Source organism: Myodes glareolus, chromosome 9 (genome assembly GCF_982192425.1).
Source record: "Myodes glareolus chromosome 9, mMyoGla1.1, whole genome shotgun sequence".
Lineage (NCBI taxonomy): Eukaryota > Metazoa > Chordata > Mammalia > Rodentia > Cricetidae > Myodes > Myodes glareolus.
The window spans coordinates 18653656-18674474 of NC_142034.1; the positions used below are offsets into that span (position 1 = coordinate 18653656).

At 42.1% G+C, this 20819-nt stretch overlaps 1 protein-coding gene across 1 annotated transcript in view; it reads left to right on the forward strand.

Moving 5' to 3' along the window:
• Positions 1-20819, forward strand: part of Nsf (N-ethylmaleimide sensitive factor, vesicle fusing ATPase) — a 142409-nt gene that overhangs the window by 35798 nt on the left and 85792 nt on the right. The window contains exons 5-8 of the mRNA XM_048445892.3: positions 9584-9750; positions 13653-13760; positions 14547-14622; positions 17175-17330. Of these exons, the coding sequence (XP_048301849.1) occupies positions 9584-9750; positions 13653-13760; positions 14547-14622; positions 17175-17330 (507 nt within the window). The remainder of the gene's footprint in view (positions 1-9583; positions 9751-13652; positions 13761-14546; positions 14623-17174; positions 17331-20819) is intronic.

Consider the following 20819-nt stretch of genomic DNA (forward strand, 5'->3'; position numbering starts at 1 on the left):
GTTAAGGCATCAGTGATGCAAGAGCCAATGCAATTAGCAGAAGGAGAAGAGCCAAAGGTTCTGTGATGCTGTCATCAGAGTTACTTCTATCTAGAAGGAACCTGGATTGAGAATGGGGCCTGATATGGGAGAATTGTCTGTATTATGTCAATCATGTTTTAAATAAATGCTGATTGGCCAGGCAGGAGGTATAGGTGGGAAAAACAGACAGGAAGTAGAAATGATGCAAGGAGAGCAGGAGAATTCTGGGGAGGAGGAAGTTGATTCCTCCCACTCCTGCCCAGATCACCAAAGCAGCAGGATGTGAGCAGCCCCACTGAAAAAGGTACTGAGCCACATGGCTAACATAGATCAGAAAAATGGGTTAACCAAGATGTAAGAGTTAGCTAATAAGTAGCCTGACCTAATGGGCCAATCAGCATTATAACTTATAGAGATCTCTTGTGTGATTTTACTTTGGGACTAAACAGCTAGGGGAACAGGGCAGGAGAGAAAAACCACGAACAAGCCAGCCCCCCTCATGTTATGGGGCCCCGTTATTTACTTCATCTCAGGTCCCCCTTTTTTAAATGATTTTTTGAGTACAGTCAGATTATTTCTAATGATCCCTGAATAGTTTATATAGAAACAACAATTTTATCTTATAGCTATATAATAACCTCTCTGTTTTTACATAGATCAGGTTGAGCGCCCTATCGTACTATGGAACTATTTCAGCTAATGAATCTACCTGTTGATAGATCTGGATCTATTTGGTTTTACTAGGTACCTTTCTTGGTTTGCCAATAGGCATTGTATGTAGCTATTTTGTCTCATATGCCAGGGAGTTTCCTTTTGATCTAACATTCCAGCCTGCTGGGGGACAAGGGGCAATGTTCTCTCTCCTGTAACTAGTTCCTGCTGGAATTAGGATGTTGTTGTCAGGGTCCGGGAAGGCTAGAATGCTAGTCAAAAGCAAAGAGGGGATTCAGGCATAAGCATCTGATCCACTGGCCCAGCTGAAAAGACAGGGAGCATTCACATTGGCTGGATTGGTCCACATCAGCTTTCAGCAAGTCCAGGGCTTGCAGTTGTTTGGGGCATATTGTAGTCAGAAGCTGATGCTTGGATATGTCTGTCAGTCAAGTATAAATCTGCTGAAACAGATAGAGACCAGGGACAAAAATCAAAATTTAGGAACTTAAAAGGAAAATCTTACATTTGGAACTTTCGGGCCCATCCTAGTAATTGGGGAATGGGAGAAGTTCTGTGATCAGGAGAGAGAGAAATACCATCCTCAGGAATAGACAGGTGAGAAAAATTAGGCTATACTTATCTGGAGTCCTATTTATTATGTGACCTGTGAGAAGTAGTTCCAAGTCTTATGACTCCCTCGATTCTCTGAAGCTTACATGAATACTTTTAGTTTACAAAAAGACACAAAAGTTTTAGATATATTAGCATTACCAATCTGTACTGACATGCACATTGTAGAAAAAGCGGGTAATAGTTATCTGTAAAACAGCTGGAGTAGACTCATAACTTTGAGTCCTAGTAATAATAGCTGCAGATTTAGGTTAAAAAGCATGAACATTTTCTCTGTCCAGAGAGCTATATATAGATTAGACAAGATATCTTTGGCTGAATGAGAAGCACCTTTAAGACTATATTTAGAAGACAACCAAAGGACATTTTAAATCTTGAGCTTGTGACCAAACAGTAAGTAATCACTGCTCTACCAGTGTAACATGGAGGGATCCTGCTTGTTTGGGCTTCTTGGTTCTGCCCGACCCCCCCAGCTGTTTAGTCCCAGAGAAAAACCACACAGAAATCTCTATAAGTTATAATGCTGATTGGCCCATTAGGTCAGGCTACTTATTAGCTAACTCTCACAGCTTGATTAACCCATTTTTCTGATCTATTTTAGCCATGTGGCTCAGTACCTTTTTCAGTGGGGCAGCTCACATCCTGCTGCTTTGGTGATCTGGGCAGGAGTGGGAGGAATCAACTTCCTCCTCCCCAGAATTCTCCTGCTCTCCTTGCATCATTTCCACTTCCTGTCTGTTTTTCCCACCTATACCTCCTGCCTGGCCAATCAGCATTTATTTAAAACATGATTGACATAATACAGACAATTCTCCCGCACCACTTCCCCCTCTTTTTAAAAAAACAAAGGAAAATATCCATAGTCCATTTTTTGGGAATGTGGGCATAGTATTCCAGGCTACTTCCTGCTGGTTGGGGGCGCTGATAATCTTATGGGGACCTAAAGAAAATTTAGAGTTATGATCAAGTCCTGACTGAAGTATCCTGTGAGTCTTGATCATCTTAGGCAGCAGTCTTGAACCTGTTCTGGATGAAGAACTCAGACATCTGGGCCATCTGTTCCTACCAGAGATTGCTCAGGTGGTCTCCCTTGGTCAAAGATGATTTTTCTTAACTCTGAATAAATCCAGAGCCTCTCATTTTCTGTGGAAACAAAAGCAAAAATCTCTTCTCCAAAGTAACATACCTTTTGACTTCAATTTTGAAGCCAAGGTATTTTCAAAATACCTATCTTGAATTAATTCTGCAGCATTTATAAGCAAATATCTTTTGGCAGCTGTTGCTCCTTCCTCAGCATTCAAATGATTTAAAGAGAATATAATAGCATACAGTATCAAGATTCTCTGTGTATTTTCCATCTTTATGTGGCTTTATTTTAACCTCTATTTTTTTTATTTTTATTTTTAAGTTTTGGCTTTTTGAGACAGGTTCTCTGCATATCTTTGTCCTGGAACTCCCTCTGTAGACCAGGCTATCCTTGAACTCCCAGAAATCCGTCTATCTCTGCCTCCCCAGTGCTGGGATTAAAGGTGTCTGCCATCGCACCTTGAATTTACAGAGGTCTGTCTGCCTCTGCCTCCCAAGCCTTGGGGTTAAAGGTATATCCCACCATATCCAATTACTCTCTTTCTTTCTTTTTTTTAAGGACTTTAAATCATTTAGAGGTTTGTTTTTTTTTTTTTAAATTTCTCTTTACTGTATCTCTTCTCTCTTTCTGACCATGTGGGTCTTTAACTTGCTAAGGAATATGGAGAAAACAACAGTCAAAAGCTCCTATGGCTTTTCAAGGTCCTTGCCAGGAAGCAAGCTGCAACAATGTTTCCATAGTCAGGACGGCCTGCTTGAAAGAGTCAGAGTCTTCGTCCCCCCCCCCCCCCAGAAAGCCGACATTTTAAAACAGCGCAGCTTTTTTCCTGCTAGGGCTGAAAACCAAAATGCTTTACTCTAGTCTTTCCCAAGCTTTTTCAGGCTTTTTATGGATTCAGTTATCCACGTGGGCGCCATTCTGTAACATGTATGGAGCCTGCTTGTTTGTGTTTTCTGTCCCCGCCTGGTACCCCACAGCCGGCAGGCCCCAGAGAAAATCAACCACACAAGAGATCTCTATAAGTTATAATGCTGATTGGCCCATTAGGTCAGGCTTCTTACTGGCTAACTCTCACATCTTGATTAACCCATTTTTCTGATCTATGTTAGCCATGTGGCTCAGTACCTTTTTCAGTGGGGCAGCTCACATCCTGCGGCTTCTGTGATCTGGGCAGGAGTGGGAGGAATCAACTTCCTCCTCCCCAGAATTTTCCTGCTCTCCTTGCATCATTTCTACTTCCTGTCTGGTTTTCCCACCTATACCTCCTGCCTGGCCAATCAGCATTTATTTAAAACATGATTGACAGAATACAGACAATTCTAGAAGCACCTTTAAGACTCTATTTAGAAGACAACCAAAGGACATTTTAAATCTTGAGCTTGTGACCAAACAGTAAGTAATCACTGCTCTACCAGCTTATTAGAACTCCGTTGATCAATGGTAAATCTCTGAACTTTTGAAATCATAGTGTAAACACAGCATAGAAGTGGAAAGAAATAGGAAATATTTCCCATTTTCACATGCCTTAAATCATTTACTTATACCTGTACAACTTGCCCTTCTACACTTTAAATCACTTTCTGAGACCCTTGAAACTTATTTAAGCTTATACATCCTCAGACTTTCATATACCTTGGACCTCAGTACTTTCATGGGCTTTAGCATCTTCTCTTTTTATTAATCATCTACCAGAGACATAAGCAATTATTACTGAGAACAGTCATTGTAAATCATGTTCCTTTAGTGGAAAGTTACATCAGAAACTTGTATATCTGTTAATATGAAGTCTGTTAGCAAGGCAAACCTGTCTACCTTTTCTCTACAGGAGGTGTCTAGATTTTCTAGTATTTCTAGAAAAAGCAAGGCTTTAATTTTATATATGATATAAGCTAACAAGGTGGCTGTAGCCTTGGGGAAGAACCTGGTTGCCTGCTGCTGCTGAGCTGGCAAAGCTCTAGTTAGCCTTGCCATCAATGCCATCAGAGACCTGAGAAGGATAAGTTATATCATCAAGTATAATCCAAATGTTCTATGTATCATTAAAATGAGAGAGACTAGTTCTTTACCGAGACAACCATCCCAGGTTCCTGTGGTCTCCATGGCACTGGGACCAGAGACACCAAGACAGCATCGGTCTTCAGTTGCCAGGCCTAGAAAGTGGGGGACTTTCCTGTGGAGGAGGAACCTGTGGAACTGACCTTAGTTTGTGTAGGCAAAGTGGAGCAGTCAGCTCTTCAGTGTCCTGCTTGTCCACAGTTTGGGCCAGGCCCTGGTGGCAGGGACTACACTGGGGAAGTCTTTCCCGTGGTTAGTGTTACCACAGTCCAGGTGGAGACGTTGTGACAGCCCTACCCCACCATCTTCTCTGGAGACTTCAGGGTCACTCCTAGGATCTGGGAGTCTCTGTCTGTCACAGTAATCTTTTTCTATTTTAAATGCCATATTCACCAGATCTCAGACAAGTTTGAGTACTATTGTCTATTAAGTATATCTGAGCTAAACAAACCTAGGTTTGAAAACATATCTATCATGGCTATAAGTTCTGTTATTATAGATGACTAACTTCTCACCTGTGTTTCTTAATTATACCTTACATTTTTAAATGAGCTGCATAGATACAATATCTTAAACAAGAGTAGAAAAATATATGCAGTATAAGAAAAATAACCATAAATTTGTATCAATTTACAAGTCTATACCAATGTGAAATATTTGAGACTATAGTTTTTTTTAAATTCAATAATCTACCCTTTTATTCTATGATTTTTATTTGTAAAGTAGATTCAATAATCTACCCCTTCCTAATATCTTCTCCCCTTTTGGAAAAAGATCCCTGAATCTAACTTTGTTTGCTTAGTTTACTCCCTGACCATGGTCAATAATAACTTGCAACCAACCCCCGTAAACAATGTCAAACATCCACCGAATAACCAGAAACCGTCTGTTCCAGCTCTTGGGAATGTGGGCATTCTGTTCTCTAGATTCCTATTGTCTGAGGGCAGTGACATCCCTAGGATGCCCTTAGAAAATTGGGATAATGATCAAGTCCTAGGAGAACTAGCTGTATTTTTTTCTTGTTGTTTGGTCTCTGTGTGGTGGGAAAGTGTAGTGCTAATCTGAAGAAGTCCTGGCTAGAATAGTCTGTGAGGCTGGACCATCTCAGCTAGCAGCTTTGAAGTTGTTCTGGATATAGGTTTTTTCTTCCAAAATTTTATTTAACTTTATTTTATGTGCATTGGTGTGAAGGTGTCAGGTCCCCTGGAACTAGATCTTCAGACATTTGTGAGCTGCCATGTGGGTGCTGGGAATTGAACCCGGGTCCTCTGGAAGAGCAGTTAGTGCTCTTAACCACTGAGCCATCTCTCCAGCCCCTATAGTTTTTTTTTAAATACTCTCCTTTTTTTTTAATATTTGAGATTAATAGTTGCTTTTTTTTTAATTTACTTATTTATATAATATCCTGCCTGTAGGCCAGAAGAGGGCACCAGACCTCATTATAGGTGGTTGTGAGCCACCAGTTGGTTGCTGGAAATTGAACTCCGAACCTCTGGAAGAGCAGTCAGTGCTTTTAACCGCTGAGCCATCTCTCCAGCCCCTTGATATAGATTTTTAAGGAAACTGTAACTGAGGCATTCTGAGGCTGGATCACCTGGGCGACTTTCCTTATCTTTATTCACGTCCAGTCCTTTTGTTCTGATAATACACAAACTTTGAAAGGTAACATACATACTTGTATTAACACAAGTATGGAGTGTAGAGTGTCAAGCTAAAGATGGTCTGTTTTATGTTTGGGAAGGTAAAATACTTTTGTCAACTTTATAAGTCTGTTTGGACTGCATAACCGAACTGTTATGAGGACTCTGAGACCCATAAGATTTATCATGTCTCATCCAGTCTCAGAGCTGTTACCATGCAGATTAGCATACATGTCACCTGTCCTGTAGTCTTTCCTGACTTCCTCTCTCATGTCTGCAGCAAACATCCTCAGGAGAACCACCCCCCCCCCCCCCCAGTCAGATCTGATCTTTGTTAATTTTGAAGGAATCCAGTGACCAGAGACACATTCTGAATCCTGGGCTATAAATGCAGCAGTGGCAGTGGTAGCAACTGACTGCTGTTGGCAACAGAGACAGCAAAAACATCCAACCCGTTTCTGTCTCAGCTCCTGCTTGCAACAGAAAACCTACGGACACACCAGAAAACACAGGCAAAACTCTTTAACAAAACAGACATAGCTCTCATGAAAAACAGACAGAACTTTCCAACAAGACAGCCAATGCAATGAAACTTATGGATACATCAGAAAATGCAGAGACAAACTTTCCAACTGCCGGGCGATGGTGGCACACGCCTTTAATCCCAGCACTTGGGAGGCAGAGGCAGGTGGACATCTGTGAGTTCAAGGCCAGCCTGGTCTATAAGAGCTAGTTCCAGGACATACTCCAAAGCTACAGAGAAACACTGTCTCAAAAAAACAAAAACAAAAACAAAAACCACAAAACTTTCCAATCAAACAAGCATACACAACTTTCTTCAGAAATAGACAGACAAATTTTCCAACAAGACAAATGAAACTTTCCTTGGGAAACAAAACTTTCCAACCATAACCAGATGGGTGGGTGACATCTCACTATATGCCCTGGAGGGGAGAATATTGGGGTCCTGTCAAGTCCTGTCTACATCCAGATAGGGAATCCCACAAAACAGAACCAGTCTATGACTCACCAGGAGGCCTCCATAGATGCTTGCTTTGCTTCTCAACATGGAAGTGGACTCTGATAATTCACTAATTGAAGGCAGCCTTGGAGCATTGGACTGTCTCAAGGCAAGTGCCTCCTGAAGCAGCCTCTCCACCCTGGAGTCTGGAGTGAAGGTCCAGCTTTAGAATTTGGGTAGATGGTCCAAATCTCACTGGGGCCTTCAGAAAATGTTAATCCCACCAGTCAAGAATAAGACACAGTTTATAGCTAAATTTGAAGCAATCTTTAATTAAATATTGTCCAAGTAGATGGGCTTTGACTAGGTCCATACCCAAGTTCCTGGGAAATGGCCCAGAACCAAGTATGGCAGGGGCTTCAGAAGGAAAACAAAATTCTTTGCATTTCCCATCAGGTCCAATCATGGACAAGCAAATACTCTGACATTATTCCCTGCCTACGTCCCTCCTGTCCACATGTGACCAAACACATCCAATGCAGATGGGCCAAACAAACTTGTTTAGGGAAGTAAAAACATGTGGCTTGTTATCTCCCATAAAAATAGCCTATAGCATTTCAGGAACTCTCTGTCCTTGAGCAAGGGGCTTGCAGATCAGAGGTATTTTTGTTTCATGGGTCTCTATGGCATGGTCATTAAAACTTAAAATGTAAATTTGGCTCTCACAGTGGAACGTCAAAATTTCATATTCTAACTGTTTATTGTTACTCTTATTTATTATTGTTACTTTATTGTTACTGTTATAGTTACTCTTCCAAGCATAAATTCTGGGGTGCCAACATGTTGTAGGGCAAGCTGTAGGCTGTGTACTGCCACCCGACTAGCTTAACCCCCAAAATAACCACAAAGAAATTGTATTAATTTAATTACTGCCTGACCCATTAGCTCTAGCCTCTTATTGACTAACTCTCACATCTTGATTCAACCCATTTCTAATAATCTGTATGTCACCACGAGGTCATGGCTTACCGGGAAAGATTTAGCATCTCTGACTCTGGTGACTCCATGGCGGCTCTCTCTGTCTGCCTTCTTCCCAGCATTCAGTTCTCTTTTCCCCACCTACCTAAGTTTCTGCCCTATCAAAAGGCCAAGGCAGTTTCTTTATTTGACCAATGAAAGCAACACATAGAAAGAAGAACCTCCTACACAAAAATTCCACAAGCAGATTAGAGAATGAGCATGGCTAACCCATGTTACACATGTGCACAGCTCCAGGGCCTAGAGACCTGCAGACTCAGGGCATTAGGCAAGGCATAGGCAGGTATATTGTAGAGGGGTGGAGCCAAGTCAACGCAGAGGCAACTGATTGAAAGCACTTCCATTGTGTTCTTGGGGGCCTTCAGGGAACATGAGAAAGAAGTCCACATACCTTAGCCTCACTGAAGAGCAGGGCTGGGCTCTTACTGGGCATGAACAAATTGACCTTTTGGGGAAAGTCAAATGAAAAAGTTTCTTTGGGCTTTCCTGGGTAGCTTTTCTGCTTTTCCTTGTGCTTCCAATATCAGATGCTATAGTGTAATAGCTTTTGCTTTAAAAGTTTGTTTAGAAACTGGCACATATAGATATGCACAAGCTGATTTAAAATTCAGCCTTTTTTTTTCTCTGAAAATGCTTCTTTACAATTATGTATCATTGAGATATATAGTTTTAAGTTCCAGTTCTACTTATCTGTGCAATATGATATATAAACTTTGTGTTCTACAGCTAAGCATTTGGGGCTGAATAGTTATTGTATAATATAAAATTATATGTAGTGCTTTTTTAATATTTAAGTTCATGGCATTATAGCGTAGAAGCCAGTTTAAAACTCTCCCTAGGCCTAAGCAGGACTTTTCTTACTCAGAGCTTTCTATGTGCTTGTCTTCTGGATTGTAGGCGTATGGCTACAGCTCCTGGATCCTGTGGGTGCTCTGTAAACACACTTGCAGTGTTATAAAGGAGTGTAATTTAGCCCTTACCTCACAGGAAAAAACCCCTGGGAAACATCATTTCTTAAAACCGCCACCCCCCCCCCCCCATTTTTTTCTCCCGCTGCCTCTTATTTTCTTAGGGCAAGGAATCTTCCCACCTCTCTCATGGTAGCATGTTCTTAGATCAAACAAAAATCATCTTTGGTAACCACATGCTGCGCCAACTCCACGGGGGCCACCCATCCTGTCGCTGTGTCCTCTTTGAGGAGGAGGTGGTGTTGGAACTGTGAAGAGAGATGTGATTTTTTTTTCTTTGTCATGGAGGGATGAGGGGTCAAAGGTAAGGGAGAGTATCGTTTAATCGTTTCTTCTTAACTCAGGTGAGTAAGGAAATCTCTGGCTATTGATTTTTAGGTCTGTGCTAGCGTGTTCCTCCGGTGAAGCCTACATAAAGCTCCCTTTTGGTCAAGTACTGCTATATTCCCTCGTGCTGAACTCTCTGTAACTAGAAACCCAAGTTTCTGGTGTTCCTGTGGTTCTTAAGGAATGTTCCTTTTTCTCCTAGTCGCCTTGTACTCGTTTGACAAAGCCAAGCAGTGCATTGGCACTATGACCATCGAGATTGACTTTCTGCAGAAGAAGAACATCGACTCCAACCCCTATGACACCGACAAGATGGCAGCAGAATTCATCCAGCAGTTCAACAACCAGGCCTTCTCAGTGGGACAGCAGGTAGACACTTTGTAGACATCTGAATGCTCGCCGATGGCCAGAATTCTGCTTTGGAAGAACTAAGAGGAGCTTAGTTTTCATAGGAAATGTCCCATGCAAACTGAGGAGTGAGTTTACTGAGCCAATAGGAGTCTGTTTAGGAAAGATTTCATGCCAGGCAGTGGTGGCGCACGCTTTTAACCCCAGCACTCGGGAGGCAGAGGCAGGCGAATCTCAGCAAGTTTGAGGTCAGCCTGGTCTACAGAGTGAGTTCCAGGACAACTAGGATGGTTACACAGAGAAACCCTGTCTTGAAAAACAAAAACAAAAACAGAAAGAGAGAGAAACCTTTACTCAGATTTAGGAAGCCAGAGAAATGGCCCAACAGTTCAGAGCACTGGCTGCTCTTCTGCAGGAATGCAAGTTTAGTTCCCAGCACCCATTTCAGACAACTCACAGCCACCTCCAGATCCAGATCCCCTGCTGCCTTCTGGTGTCCAAGGGTGCCTGCGTATGGCACACATGCACATGCACGTAAATTGAAAAAAAATTTTTGATTTTAGATTTTGTGTTAAGATGTCATATATAGGCACAACAGTTTTTCTTCCTGTAAATTTGGGAACACAGTAGAGATATTTTTCTCTTCTTGCTGTGGGACCTGAGATTCGTTTCTGGGTATCTTCCTGTGTCACTAGCATGTTTCTGTAGAAGAGCAGGGCTGGGGAGATCGCTCAGTCAGTACAGGACCCGGTAAGCAAGGCTGAAGGCCTGAGTTTGACCCTTAGTGTCCAGGCAAAAAGCTGGAAGTGATGGGATGACCATACTTGTTCCTAACCCCACCCCCAGGGAGGCAGAGACAGAGCATCCCTGGAGGCCCCCACCAGCTGCCTAGCCAGATCAGTGAGCTCCAGGTTCAGTGAGAGACCCCGGCTCGAGAATAAGGTGGAAAAAGCAAGATGGAGAGCAAGGCTTGGAGTTGATCTCTGGCTTCCACACATATGTGCATGCACGCCTGCACACACATGGACCTGCACACACGTAGTATGTCAGAACTTCTGGTGGAGGCTGGACTCCCCAAGATTTTTAAGAAAGCTTTGTATGTATATTATCAAATTCATCATAGAGACCCCAAAGCTTAGTCCCTCACTGAGAACATTTACCAGTGTTGCTTTTTTATGCTTTAGTTAATAGCAGATGATTAATTTAGGAAAAATATTCTTTTAACCAAAAGTGTGCTCGGTTGGAGAATGCTTCCCATGCACGAAGCCCTGGGTTCTATCACTAGCCCTAGCACCACCTAAAGCCAGGCATGATGGGTTAGGTCTGTGATCCCAGCACTTGGACAGTAGAGGATCCGGAGATCAAGGTCATTCTCAGTTACGCAGCAAATTTGAGACCAGCCAGGGTTCCACAAGATCCTGTCTCAAAAAAAATAAAAAGAATATGAATTCATACATTGTTTATGCAGGTAAATAATTGTAGCCCTTTTGCCCTTACTGTTAGTCTTATTTGTAATTTTGTGTTTTGAAAACAGGGTTCTTGCTATGTAGCCCAGGCTGACCCTAAACTCAACCCAAAAGCTTCCCCCACGCAGATGCTGAGCTGACAGGCGTGAACCACCACACCTGCCTTCGTGTCTGTCTCAGTTATTCTGCAGCTCTTTCTCAGCCGCCGCTCCACAGCCACGGTCCTCACATGTTGCTGGGAGACCCATGCAGGCGAGTCCTTTTCAGAGGACCTACGAAGTCGAAATGACTTCTCTAACGTACTATGGTTGTTTGCCATCTTTCTGTTCCTCTGCTGCATGAGTTTGGTGCAGTTCTGCAGCAATCAGTGTGTGTTAGTCAGTGCCCTGACTGCCGGAGCAGACAGAAGCATCCGGCTGTCCAGTAAGCCAGGCAGGAGAGGGATTTGCAAAAGTGGGACAGCACCACTTTTGCCCTCACAGTTTTTTGTTTCAGAAAGTGATTTTATTTTAAATGGATATGTTAGTTTTTCTTCTAATCTCTAGTATGGTAAATCTCGGTAGGTACATTCCATGTAAACATAAGCTCTTTGGGTCCTCAAAAGTAAATAGTGGGATCCTGGGAGCAAAGCACCTGGTATTGCTGGTTGTCAGTATCACCATGGCTACTGATGTACCTAGACTGCCCTGCGACCGGTCTCTGTCTCAGGAGATTGCTGAGGAGGTGTGGGCAGAAGACAAGAGCTAGTGGGGCAAATGCAGTGTTACTTTTATTTCATTTTTTTCCTGGATAAATATGGAAGGATAGCGGTTTAAAATTTTCATATATTGTGGTATCAAACTAATGTACAGGAACAAAATACAATGTATTTTTAATGAAAACATTATGATTAACTGGACATAGTGACACACACAGGAACAAAATACAATGTATTTTTAATGAAAACATTATAATTAACTGGGCATAGTGTCACACACCTTTAATTCCAGCACTCAGGAGACAGACAAGAGGAGCTCTGAGTTCGAAGCCAGCCTGGTCTACAAAGAGTTACAAAACAGCCAGAGCTACATAGTGAGACCCTGTATCAAAAAAAAAAAAAAGAAAAAAAAAGAAAGAAAGAAAGAAAGAAAGAAAGAAAAGAAAAAGAAAAAAAACCTCAAAATGCAAATAAACAAAACAAAAACCCCAAAAGAAGAAAACATTAGAATTAGAATGAACCTTAGATTTTTTTGTCTGAGTTCCTCCCAAAGGAGAAATTTTAGGTTCAGAGAAGATGCACAGCCAGGGACATAGAAAAGCGTGTAGTAAATAATTAATAGCACAAAGTATGTCCCAGTCACTATTTTTGGCATGGCAGATCAGCAGGGAACGGAATAGACACAGCTTCTGCTGCTGTAGAACTTTCTAATTGAAACAGACGAAAACAATGCCCACAGATGGAAGAAACCCGCTGCCACACTCAAGCACTGCTGTTTGTTAGGTGGTCTGGAAGCACTGGACGCTACCTCGCTGTCTGGCTGTTGATTGCTGTGCATTGCTGTGGTTTCTTTGTTTGTTTTGTTTTTGGATATGCTGTATTCCTTCGGGATTCCTAGATATTTTGAGTATAATTGTATTCTGATTGTGAGTTTTAGCCTTTGATTATAGCTTTGTTATCTTAAGATACCATTCTAAGAAATTATGTGATGTTTATAATAATTTAAAACCCAAACACATGTAGACGTCAATACGCCATGAAAGAAAATACTTGAGAAAGCAAAGAAAAAAACTCATCCGACCCCACCCAGTCACTGTTCCTTGCAGTAGTTGTGATAGCAGAGTCACTTCAGCATTTAAGAGAGGCCTGTCCTCTAGCAAGTACTGTACAGATACTTGGTAAATGAGTGAGTAAGCTTTCAGAGCTGCCCCCACTTGTGTGGCAAGCGTTTTGTATTAGTTATAGGAAAAGCAACTTTTGAATTACAGATCCACGCTTTATTTGGTGCTGTCATTTATTGGGCCTCAGCCCTGGTGCTTAACCTGTTTCTGAATTGATGCTGGCTTGGTTGTTGTTGTTATTGTTGTTGTTTTGAGACAGGGTTTCTCTGTGTAGCCTTGGCTGTCCTGGACCTCACTCTGCAGACCAGGCTGGCCTTGAACTCACAGAGATCGACCTGCCTCTCTCTCCCAAGTGCTGGCAGTAGAAGCGTGTGCCTCTATTGCCCGGCTGGATCTCAGCTTTCTTACTAGTAGTTTCCCAAGTGTTTAAGTGTTGACTATGTCACCTCCTATCATACTAATGCACATGAGTCCCCTTTTCCTATCATTTGGGTCATGAGTGCTGTGACCGAGGAGCAGAAACTGAGAGGGATATTCCAAAGAAAACTGGTTTTTTGCCTTTGGAAAACCTTAGTGTTGTGGCAAGAAGCCCATCGTGGCATGAGGTAATTTTCCTCCTATTACTTCTTCTCTTCACAGCTTGTCTTTAGCTTCAATGATAAACTTTTTGGGTTACTGGTGAAGGACATTGAAGCCATGGACCCTAGCATCCTGAAGGGAGAGCCTGCGTCAGGCAAAAGGCAGAAGGTAAGCTTTATTCCTAGTGCTTTATAGGCTCTTTCTGGTGGGACTTGAGCAGCCTGGTGGGTTCCGGGCATCCTCCTGTGCATAAGCTTGTCATAGTGTGCATTCTTCCCTCCGAGCTACTAGCCCAGTGGCTCTCAACCTTCCTAATGCTGCCCCTTTAGTACAGTTCCTCATGTTGTGGTGACCCCAACTATAACATTATTTTGTTGCTACTTCAAAACTGTCATTTTGCTTCTGTTATGAATCATAAATTTCTAGTGTACGACCCCCAGGTTGAGAACCTCTGTGCTAAGGCCTCACTGTTGGGTATAGCTATCATTGCTACTGAAATAGAAATTAAAGCATACCTAACTTGTAATTTGCAGTTTTTAAAAAAGATTTATTTATTTATATGAATGCTCTGTCTGTGTGTACAACTGAATGCCTGTAGAGGGCATCAAATCCCATTATAAATGGCTGTGAGCCACCATGTGGGTGCTGGGAACTGGACTCAGGACCTTTGGAAGATCAACCAGTATTCTTAACCATTGAGCCTTCTCTCTAGCTCCCATCATTTGTACTTCTGATCTTAGTTGAATGCAGATATTTATTATAATCCAGGAGAACATAACTGTAAAGGTGCAGACATTGCCATGTAGGAGTTGTCGAAAGTAACCTTGAGAAAAGCACATGTAACTCAGATGACTGGCTGGACGATTTGCTTTGCACGGAAATACTTCCTTTCCCCACGTGTCTAACCTTGCTTTGGGATGTCTGTAGCCCACTAATTATCATCTTTCTGTGCAGATTGAAGTAGGACTGGTTGTTGGAAACAGTCAAGTTGCATTTGAAAAAGCAGAAAATTCATCGCTCAATCTTATTGGTAAGATCACAGTTTTAGGAAACCGCAAATGAAGCTGAGATGTCTCTGCTATTACATGTGACTCGTGGGAAAGAAGAGGGACCCCTCCCTGAAGGTTTATCCCAGAGTCAGGCCTCTGCTGGCAGATGTGCTGACACAAGGTCCAAAGCCTTCGCCTGGAGCGCTCGGTCCAACAAATAGAATGTGAAACGCACAAGCATATTTTAATTTCCTTTTCTCATAGCCATATCAAAAGTGATTAAAAAAACAATAAAATTTTTTAGTTTTGAAATTCTGAGATCATTTTAGGCTCACAGATTTGTAAAAGTAGCTCAGAGGATCCCTGTAGTCTTTCCCGGTTTCCCCTTGTATCAGCATCTTAGAATACAGTTACCAAAGCTGACGACAAGTTCACATGGATTTGTTGCTGCCCCCCCCCACCCCCCCCCCCCGGAGATCTGTCTTTCTTGGATTTCACCAAGTTTTCCCTTTTGGGGCCTCTCTCTGTTTCAGGGTCTCATTTGGGGTCTTCCGCACTCCATAGAGTTGTTCTGTGAGAGTCTTTCCACCTCTGACACCTTCTCAGAGTTAGAGTTAGCTTTTGTGACCTTCAGCACTGCCGGCCCCTTGGCTGATTGCTGTGTTCCATGAAACACCATCCTTGTTCTTTAGTGACTGCGATGAGTGTGTGCTTAGACTCCTCCCAGTGGATTTGGCACTTGTTTACTGGCCTTACTTTGATATGCTAAAATGATGCAGTTTAATCTCCAAGAATAGCAACTCATTTAAATAATGATGTGCTAACTCGAATTTATGGTTGACATAATTATGTTTGTGTCTGTCCCAATAGAACAGTGAAATTTCTCATTGGCTGAACAGTTGTGCCCAAAGTTACTTAGCTTCGTTTAAATGTGGGTTGTTGCTATTTTTTTTAATCAGTAATTTACCAGTCTCTATTGCTGCTTCTCTTTTATGTTTTGTGTGTGTGTGTGTCTCATGTGTGTGGTCTGTAGGGGCCAGGGGATGGCATCAGATCCCCTGGAACTGGAGTCGCAGGTGGTTATGAGCGGTTCAGCATGAGTGCTGGGAACCGAGCTCAGGTCCCTGCTAGAGCAGTGTATGGTCTTAACTGCTGAGCTCTGATGCTGGCCCAGACATGCACTGGACTTGTAAGCCCCCTGCTCTGAGTGCTCCACATGCCAGGACTGAAGGCGTATGCCACCATGCCTCTATGGATAAACACTCACTGAAATGCAACTCACATCCTTAATTTGACTTTATTTTTCTATTATTTTATAATTTACCTTATGTTATTATTATGTGTGGGTATATGTGTTTGGACACATGTGTCATGGTACATATATGGAGGCCAGAGGATGCTTTCAAGAGCCAGTTCTTTCCTTCCACCGTGTGAGTCATGGGGATCAAATACAGGTTGTCTGGCTACAAGCTCCTTAATTCCCCAAGCCACATCAGTAACCCTTAATTTGATTTTTTCGCTTAACGTGTTTCAAGGCTCTCAAATATAAATAATTTTAATACCCACATATATACAATTTTTATGAAGGATTTATTGTAATTTCCAATTACTGGATATTTATGATGTGATTTACTTGTATTTTCTGTTTTTATGCTTTTTGTTAAAATGTCTTATCTCAAGGCAATTCTGTAACTTTTGGACTGTGTAAGTGTTTTCAAATAACTTTGGAGATGTGATTTTTGTTGGAACATGAAATTGCAGTAATTTGGCATGCAGTACGTTTGACCACAAGAGGGCAGTAGAGTATAAGTAAAATATTTTTGATTCCCTTCTAAAGACTAAAGGAAATCTTAAATCTGCAAAACTCTAACCAGAAAATTATTATCTACAGATTTTTTTTTTAGTGTGATATTTTCTTCCTCAACTTTATAAAATCTATGCTACCCCCTTTGTTTACAGTGTGCTAGGGTACCTTGTTCTTTATGTCTGGAATAGGTGTGGTTCTCTTGAGCTACTTTAGGTGGCGCTCTCACATTTAAATGAAATAATTTTTATCTTTATGAGAGAATTTGTAAGTGTAACTTTCGCAGTCCCTGAAAGCCTTCAGAATGTTTTTAGATTTTTGTGTTACGTGTGACAAAAGACATCAAACTCATTCCACACATGTCAGGCTGTTTGACTATTCTAGGTAAATACAAACGTCTTCTGTACACTTAGCAGCAACTGTGAGTGAGTGCTCGCCCTCAGCAGCTTTCCTGGAGCTACTGGAATTTACATCAGATATGTGTGCCGTTTCCTTTCATCAGCTAAGTTCATTTGGTTGGATTAAAGGTTACTGAGATGGAGTTCTGTGGACTGATCACAGATAGACCAGACTAGCATGAGTTTAGTTGGTTTTGCAAGCTTGTTACTGACCCTGAATGGAGAGCAGACAAGATAGGTAAGTCAGTCTTACCCTTCTCTCTAGAGAGATCAGCCATGCGTGGGCCGTCTGCTTTAGCAGCCGTGTGGTCACTGAGGAGGTCCGGGGGCATCTACCCTTTTTATCCGGAATCCTCTGTTTGTTTCACAACTTTGTGTTTATTTGACACAGGCAAAGCTAAAACCAAGGAAAATCGCCAGTCGATCATCAATCCTGACTGGAACTTTGAGAAAATGGGGATCGGCGGTCTGGATAAGGAGTTTTCTGATATTTTCCGGCGAGCATTTGCTTCTCGGGTATTCCCTCCAGAGATCGTGGAGCAGATGGGTGAGTTTCTGACCCAAGGCTGGTGATACTCGGGAAGCACACAGCTGACGAGGCGCGCTTCTCAGTAGTTCTGAGCTGAGTTCTCAAATCCACACAAGTGTTTCTAATTTCAACTTCTTAAAAAAAAAAACCCAAAAACTTAAGTTTCATGAAAAGCTCTCAGAAATATTTTCTGGACTGGGGGAAATAATAGAAATAATGCTTACTGTTGCTCCATTTTATTTGGTTAGCTTGCAGTGCTTTGTGTGGGTAGTTTTAGAAATGGTCTCATTCTGGAGCCCCACTGTGGGTCCGACTTACCCGGCAAGCTGTCACTATCCATCCTTGTGGACCTCGTGCCGATGCTGGCTGCTACTTCGTGTTGCAGTGCCTTACGGGCCCCATCAGCACTTCCTCACGTCTAGTAAATGGATACTTGGCAAGGTTTTTAATTAGATAAGTCTGCTCCCCAGAGACAAATGCAGGAGACACACGGGAGTTTCCATGCCGCATGTGGAGAAATCCGCACTGTCCTCATTTGTCACTTTCTCCTGAAGGTTTATTTAATTTATCCGTGTGAAGTGATTCTCTTTGCCTAGTGGAAATACTGTCAGGGCTGTTTTCATATCTGTATCGTGCGCTGGATTGGAATGTGAGCAGTGGAGTATCTGAGAAAGGAATTCATAATAGCTTCTTGCAGAGCGAGTGTGAGAACAGAATCCAAAAAGCTGGAGGAATACAAGCGTCCTGTCCCCTCTCCCCCATTCTTTCTCTATAGATTGCTACTGGGAGATAATAGTGTATTCATCATGGTGGATGAGAGCTACTTTCCAGGCACCGAGCTCTGGGCTGCATTAGCTGGCCGGGCTGGCCGCTTTTCTGCCTGGTTGCTTACTCTGGTAAATTACAGGCATAGCACACACCTGTTCGCTGGGTAAAGGTCGAGTTTAAAGTTGGATTAAGTCAAAATGACAGAGACCCTCATCACCTCAGTTTTATACATCTTGAAACGACAGTGACATACTTCTTATCTGGAAAATACAAAGGCCAAACCCATTTTTTAAAAAAATGCAGTAATTTGGAAAGTTAGAAGAAATGTGGCCATTCACTGCCCCTTAAAGTATATTTTGAGAACTAATAAATCCTTAAAGTGTTTTGATCAAGGCATAGAAATTTATTTAAATATATTTTAGGTAAGAACGGAGTTCATGGGATGGTTCTAAATGTTGCATGTTGTTCTTGTGGACTGTTTTTACTGGTTTTGTGTCTGAGAGCTGGGAGAGGGTAAGGATTCTGTGTCTTTGGTGTTTGTGAGGTCCAGCCAACAAGTAGGGAGACAGCTCCTCATGGAGGGAGCTGTACCCTGAGTGTGTTACTGTAAATAGCTCCCCAGTACCGAGGAGCCGGTTCAGGCGCTGGCTTCCTGTGTGTACCCTGCTCACGGGCGCTGCGGCTGAGCTGCAGTTAGTGCATCAGGGAGCAAACCCGGCAGCTGGTTTGTGATTCTGCTACCTTTCAGTTGAAGTTCAATCGAGCAGGTTGTTACCCTTGAATCAGATCTATGTCTGATGTGTTTCAGGCGATGTTTGTGAGAACTTGTGCTTACTGACCGAGGATCGCTGATTTGAATCTTAGTGCTGCTCTCCAGAGCCTTTTTTATGGCTTTGTTTTTCCACTACACTTAAACCATTTTAAGACATAATAATAATAAGTTTTATCATTTTGAAAGCACCCTGCCATGACTTTCTTTTATCAAGAAGCACATATTACCAGTTTAGTTTAAATGGCAGCCTACTGTAAAGCAGCCTTGGCTTTGAACTGATTTAAAAACAAAATAACAAATAAATGAAAAAAAAGCAAAAAAATTCGCTGTTTTCTTTATTTTAAAGGAAAGGCCTGTGCATCTTTTTTGAGAAGGAAGCTCTGCTATTCAGGGTTGATGTCAGAGAAACAGTTATCTTCTAGGGAGATGCGGTTCATTGAGGATTTCTTTCCTTTAAATGTTAGGGGAATTTAATAAAGAATTTCATTGCCCACCAAGAAGAATTTGGTGACACAGCTACCACTTGGCTTGGTAAAAAGTGAAAATTGCTACATAGGAATCATATATCCCCTTGATCTTTCACAAAAGGCTGAAACAATCAAACCAAATATAAATAAAATTGCACGTGTTCCTTATGGGTATTCTGTGTTTTCCTCACTCTCCTAGGTAGAAATACAATGAGTTGATTTTTTTTCACACTCTAGTTCACTAAATGAATTCAGTAATATATTTCATGGTTTTAATAGACAGTGTATGATCAGTTAAATAATTAAAATGAGAAAAATATTTAAGAAATAATAATTTATGTAGATTATTAGGCGTTTGTAAGCAGAAAACTTTATTTTGGACTTAGCAAATTGTCTTTCCTATAAAGTCTGGAGTTACACTTACTTTGAAATAAGAATGTCAACTGGATTTTTTGCATATGTACATATATATGTATTAAGATTTCTAATTTAAAAATTGAGATGTTAGTAGTTTTCTTTTCTTCGGCCATTGTGTTTATGAGATTGATGATCATGTCTTTATGTAGAAACATTGAGAAAATTGTGAAGGGATCTGAGGTGACGAGGGCTTTAACAAGAGACACAGGTGAGGCAGCGCAGTGAGAACAGCAGCGTCCCTGACTCCAGCCCAGCGTCTCTGTCTTCAGGGGCCTCTGAGTACCTGCTCTCTGCCTTCCTGCTTTTTAAAATGTTCGTTATAGAATTAAAACTAAGGAAATCTGTAAAGAGAAAACAAGCCACATAACGCTCTAGAGACCGAGGGATGGTGGGTTGTGTGGGAGTAGAAAAGGACTGTTAAGGCGAGCATCAGCGGAGATTCTGGTATTGTGTCTAATCAGTCTATTCCTTTCCCTTCCCCCCCTTTTTTGTCTTGTCTGTGACAATTAGGCTAACTCAAACCCAAGTGGTGTAGGTCATTCTTAGAAATGCTGAAAACTAGCCTGTAGTTGACACCCTTTGAACATCAAAAAGTTAGCTTGTCTCCCAGCCCCATGATGACAGATGCTTAATCAGCTGCTCCTTCAGTCCGGGCTCCACAGGGTAGCAGTGCCACCATTCGTGTGACAGAGTAGTGCGAGCATCAGAGGCCAGCCTTGGAGGGTAAGGTGCGTGAGCTCAGTGGTTAATGGCTGCCCTTGAGCGTTCTCGGTTCCTGTTCAGACACTTACCGCACTCACTCCTTGCATGCAGTTTTGTGGAGAGTACTTGGGGTAAATGAGTGATGAGTCACCTCACTTCTCCTTGTTGCACAGGGTGTTTCTACAAAGAAACTTCATTTTTCAGCGTCCCTGGCAATGGCCTTGAAGCTGTAGATGTTAGAGCCAAAGAGCAAATCCTTTTTAAGAGCGCGGGGAATAGCGGCTGACAGGCCGCTCATCTGCTCACAGCATCATCTTGGGAGAAGGTTCATATCTCCCGTGGGCAGGTGCTGTGTGTGGAGAGCTGGGGGGAGGCTATAGG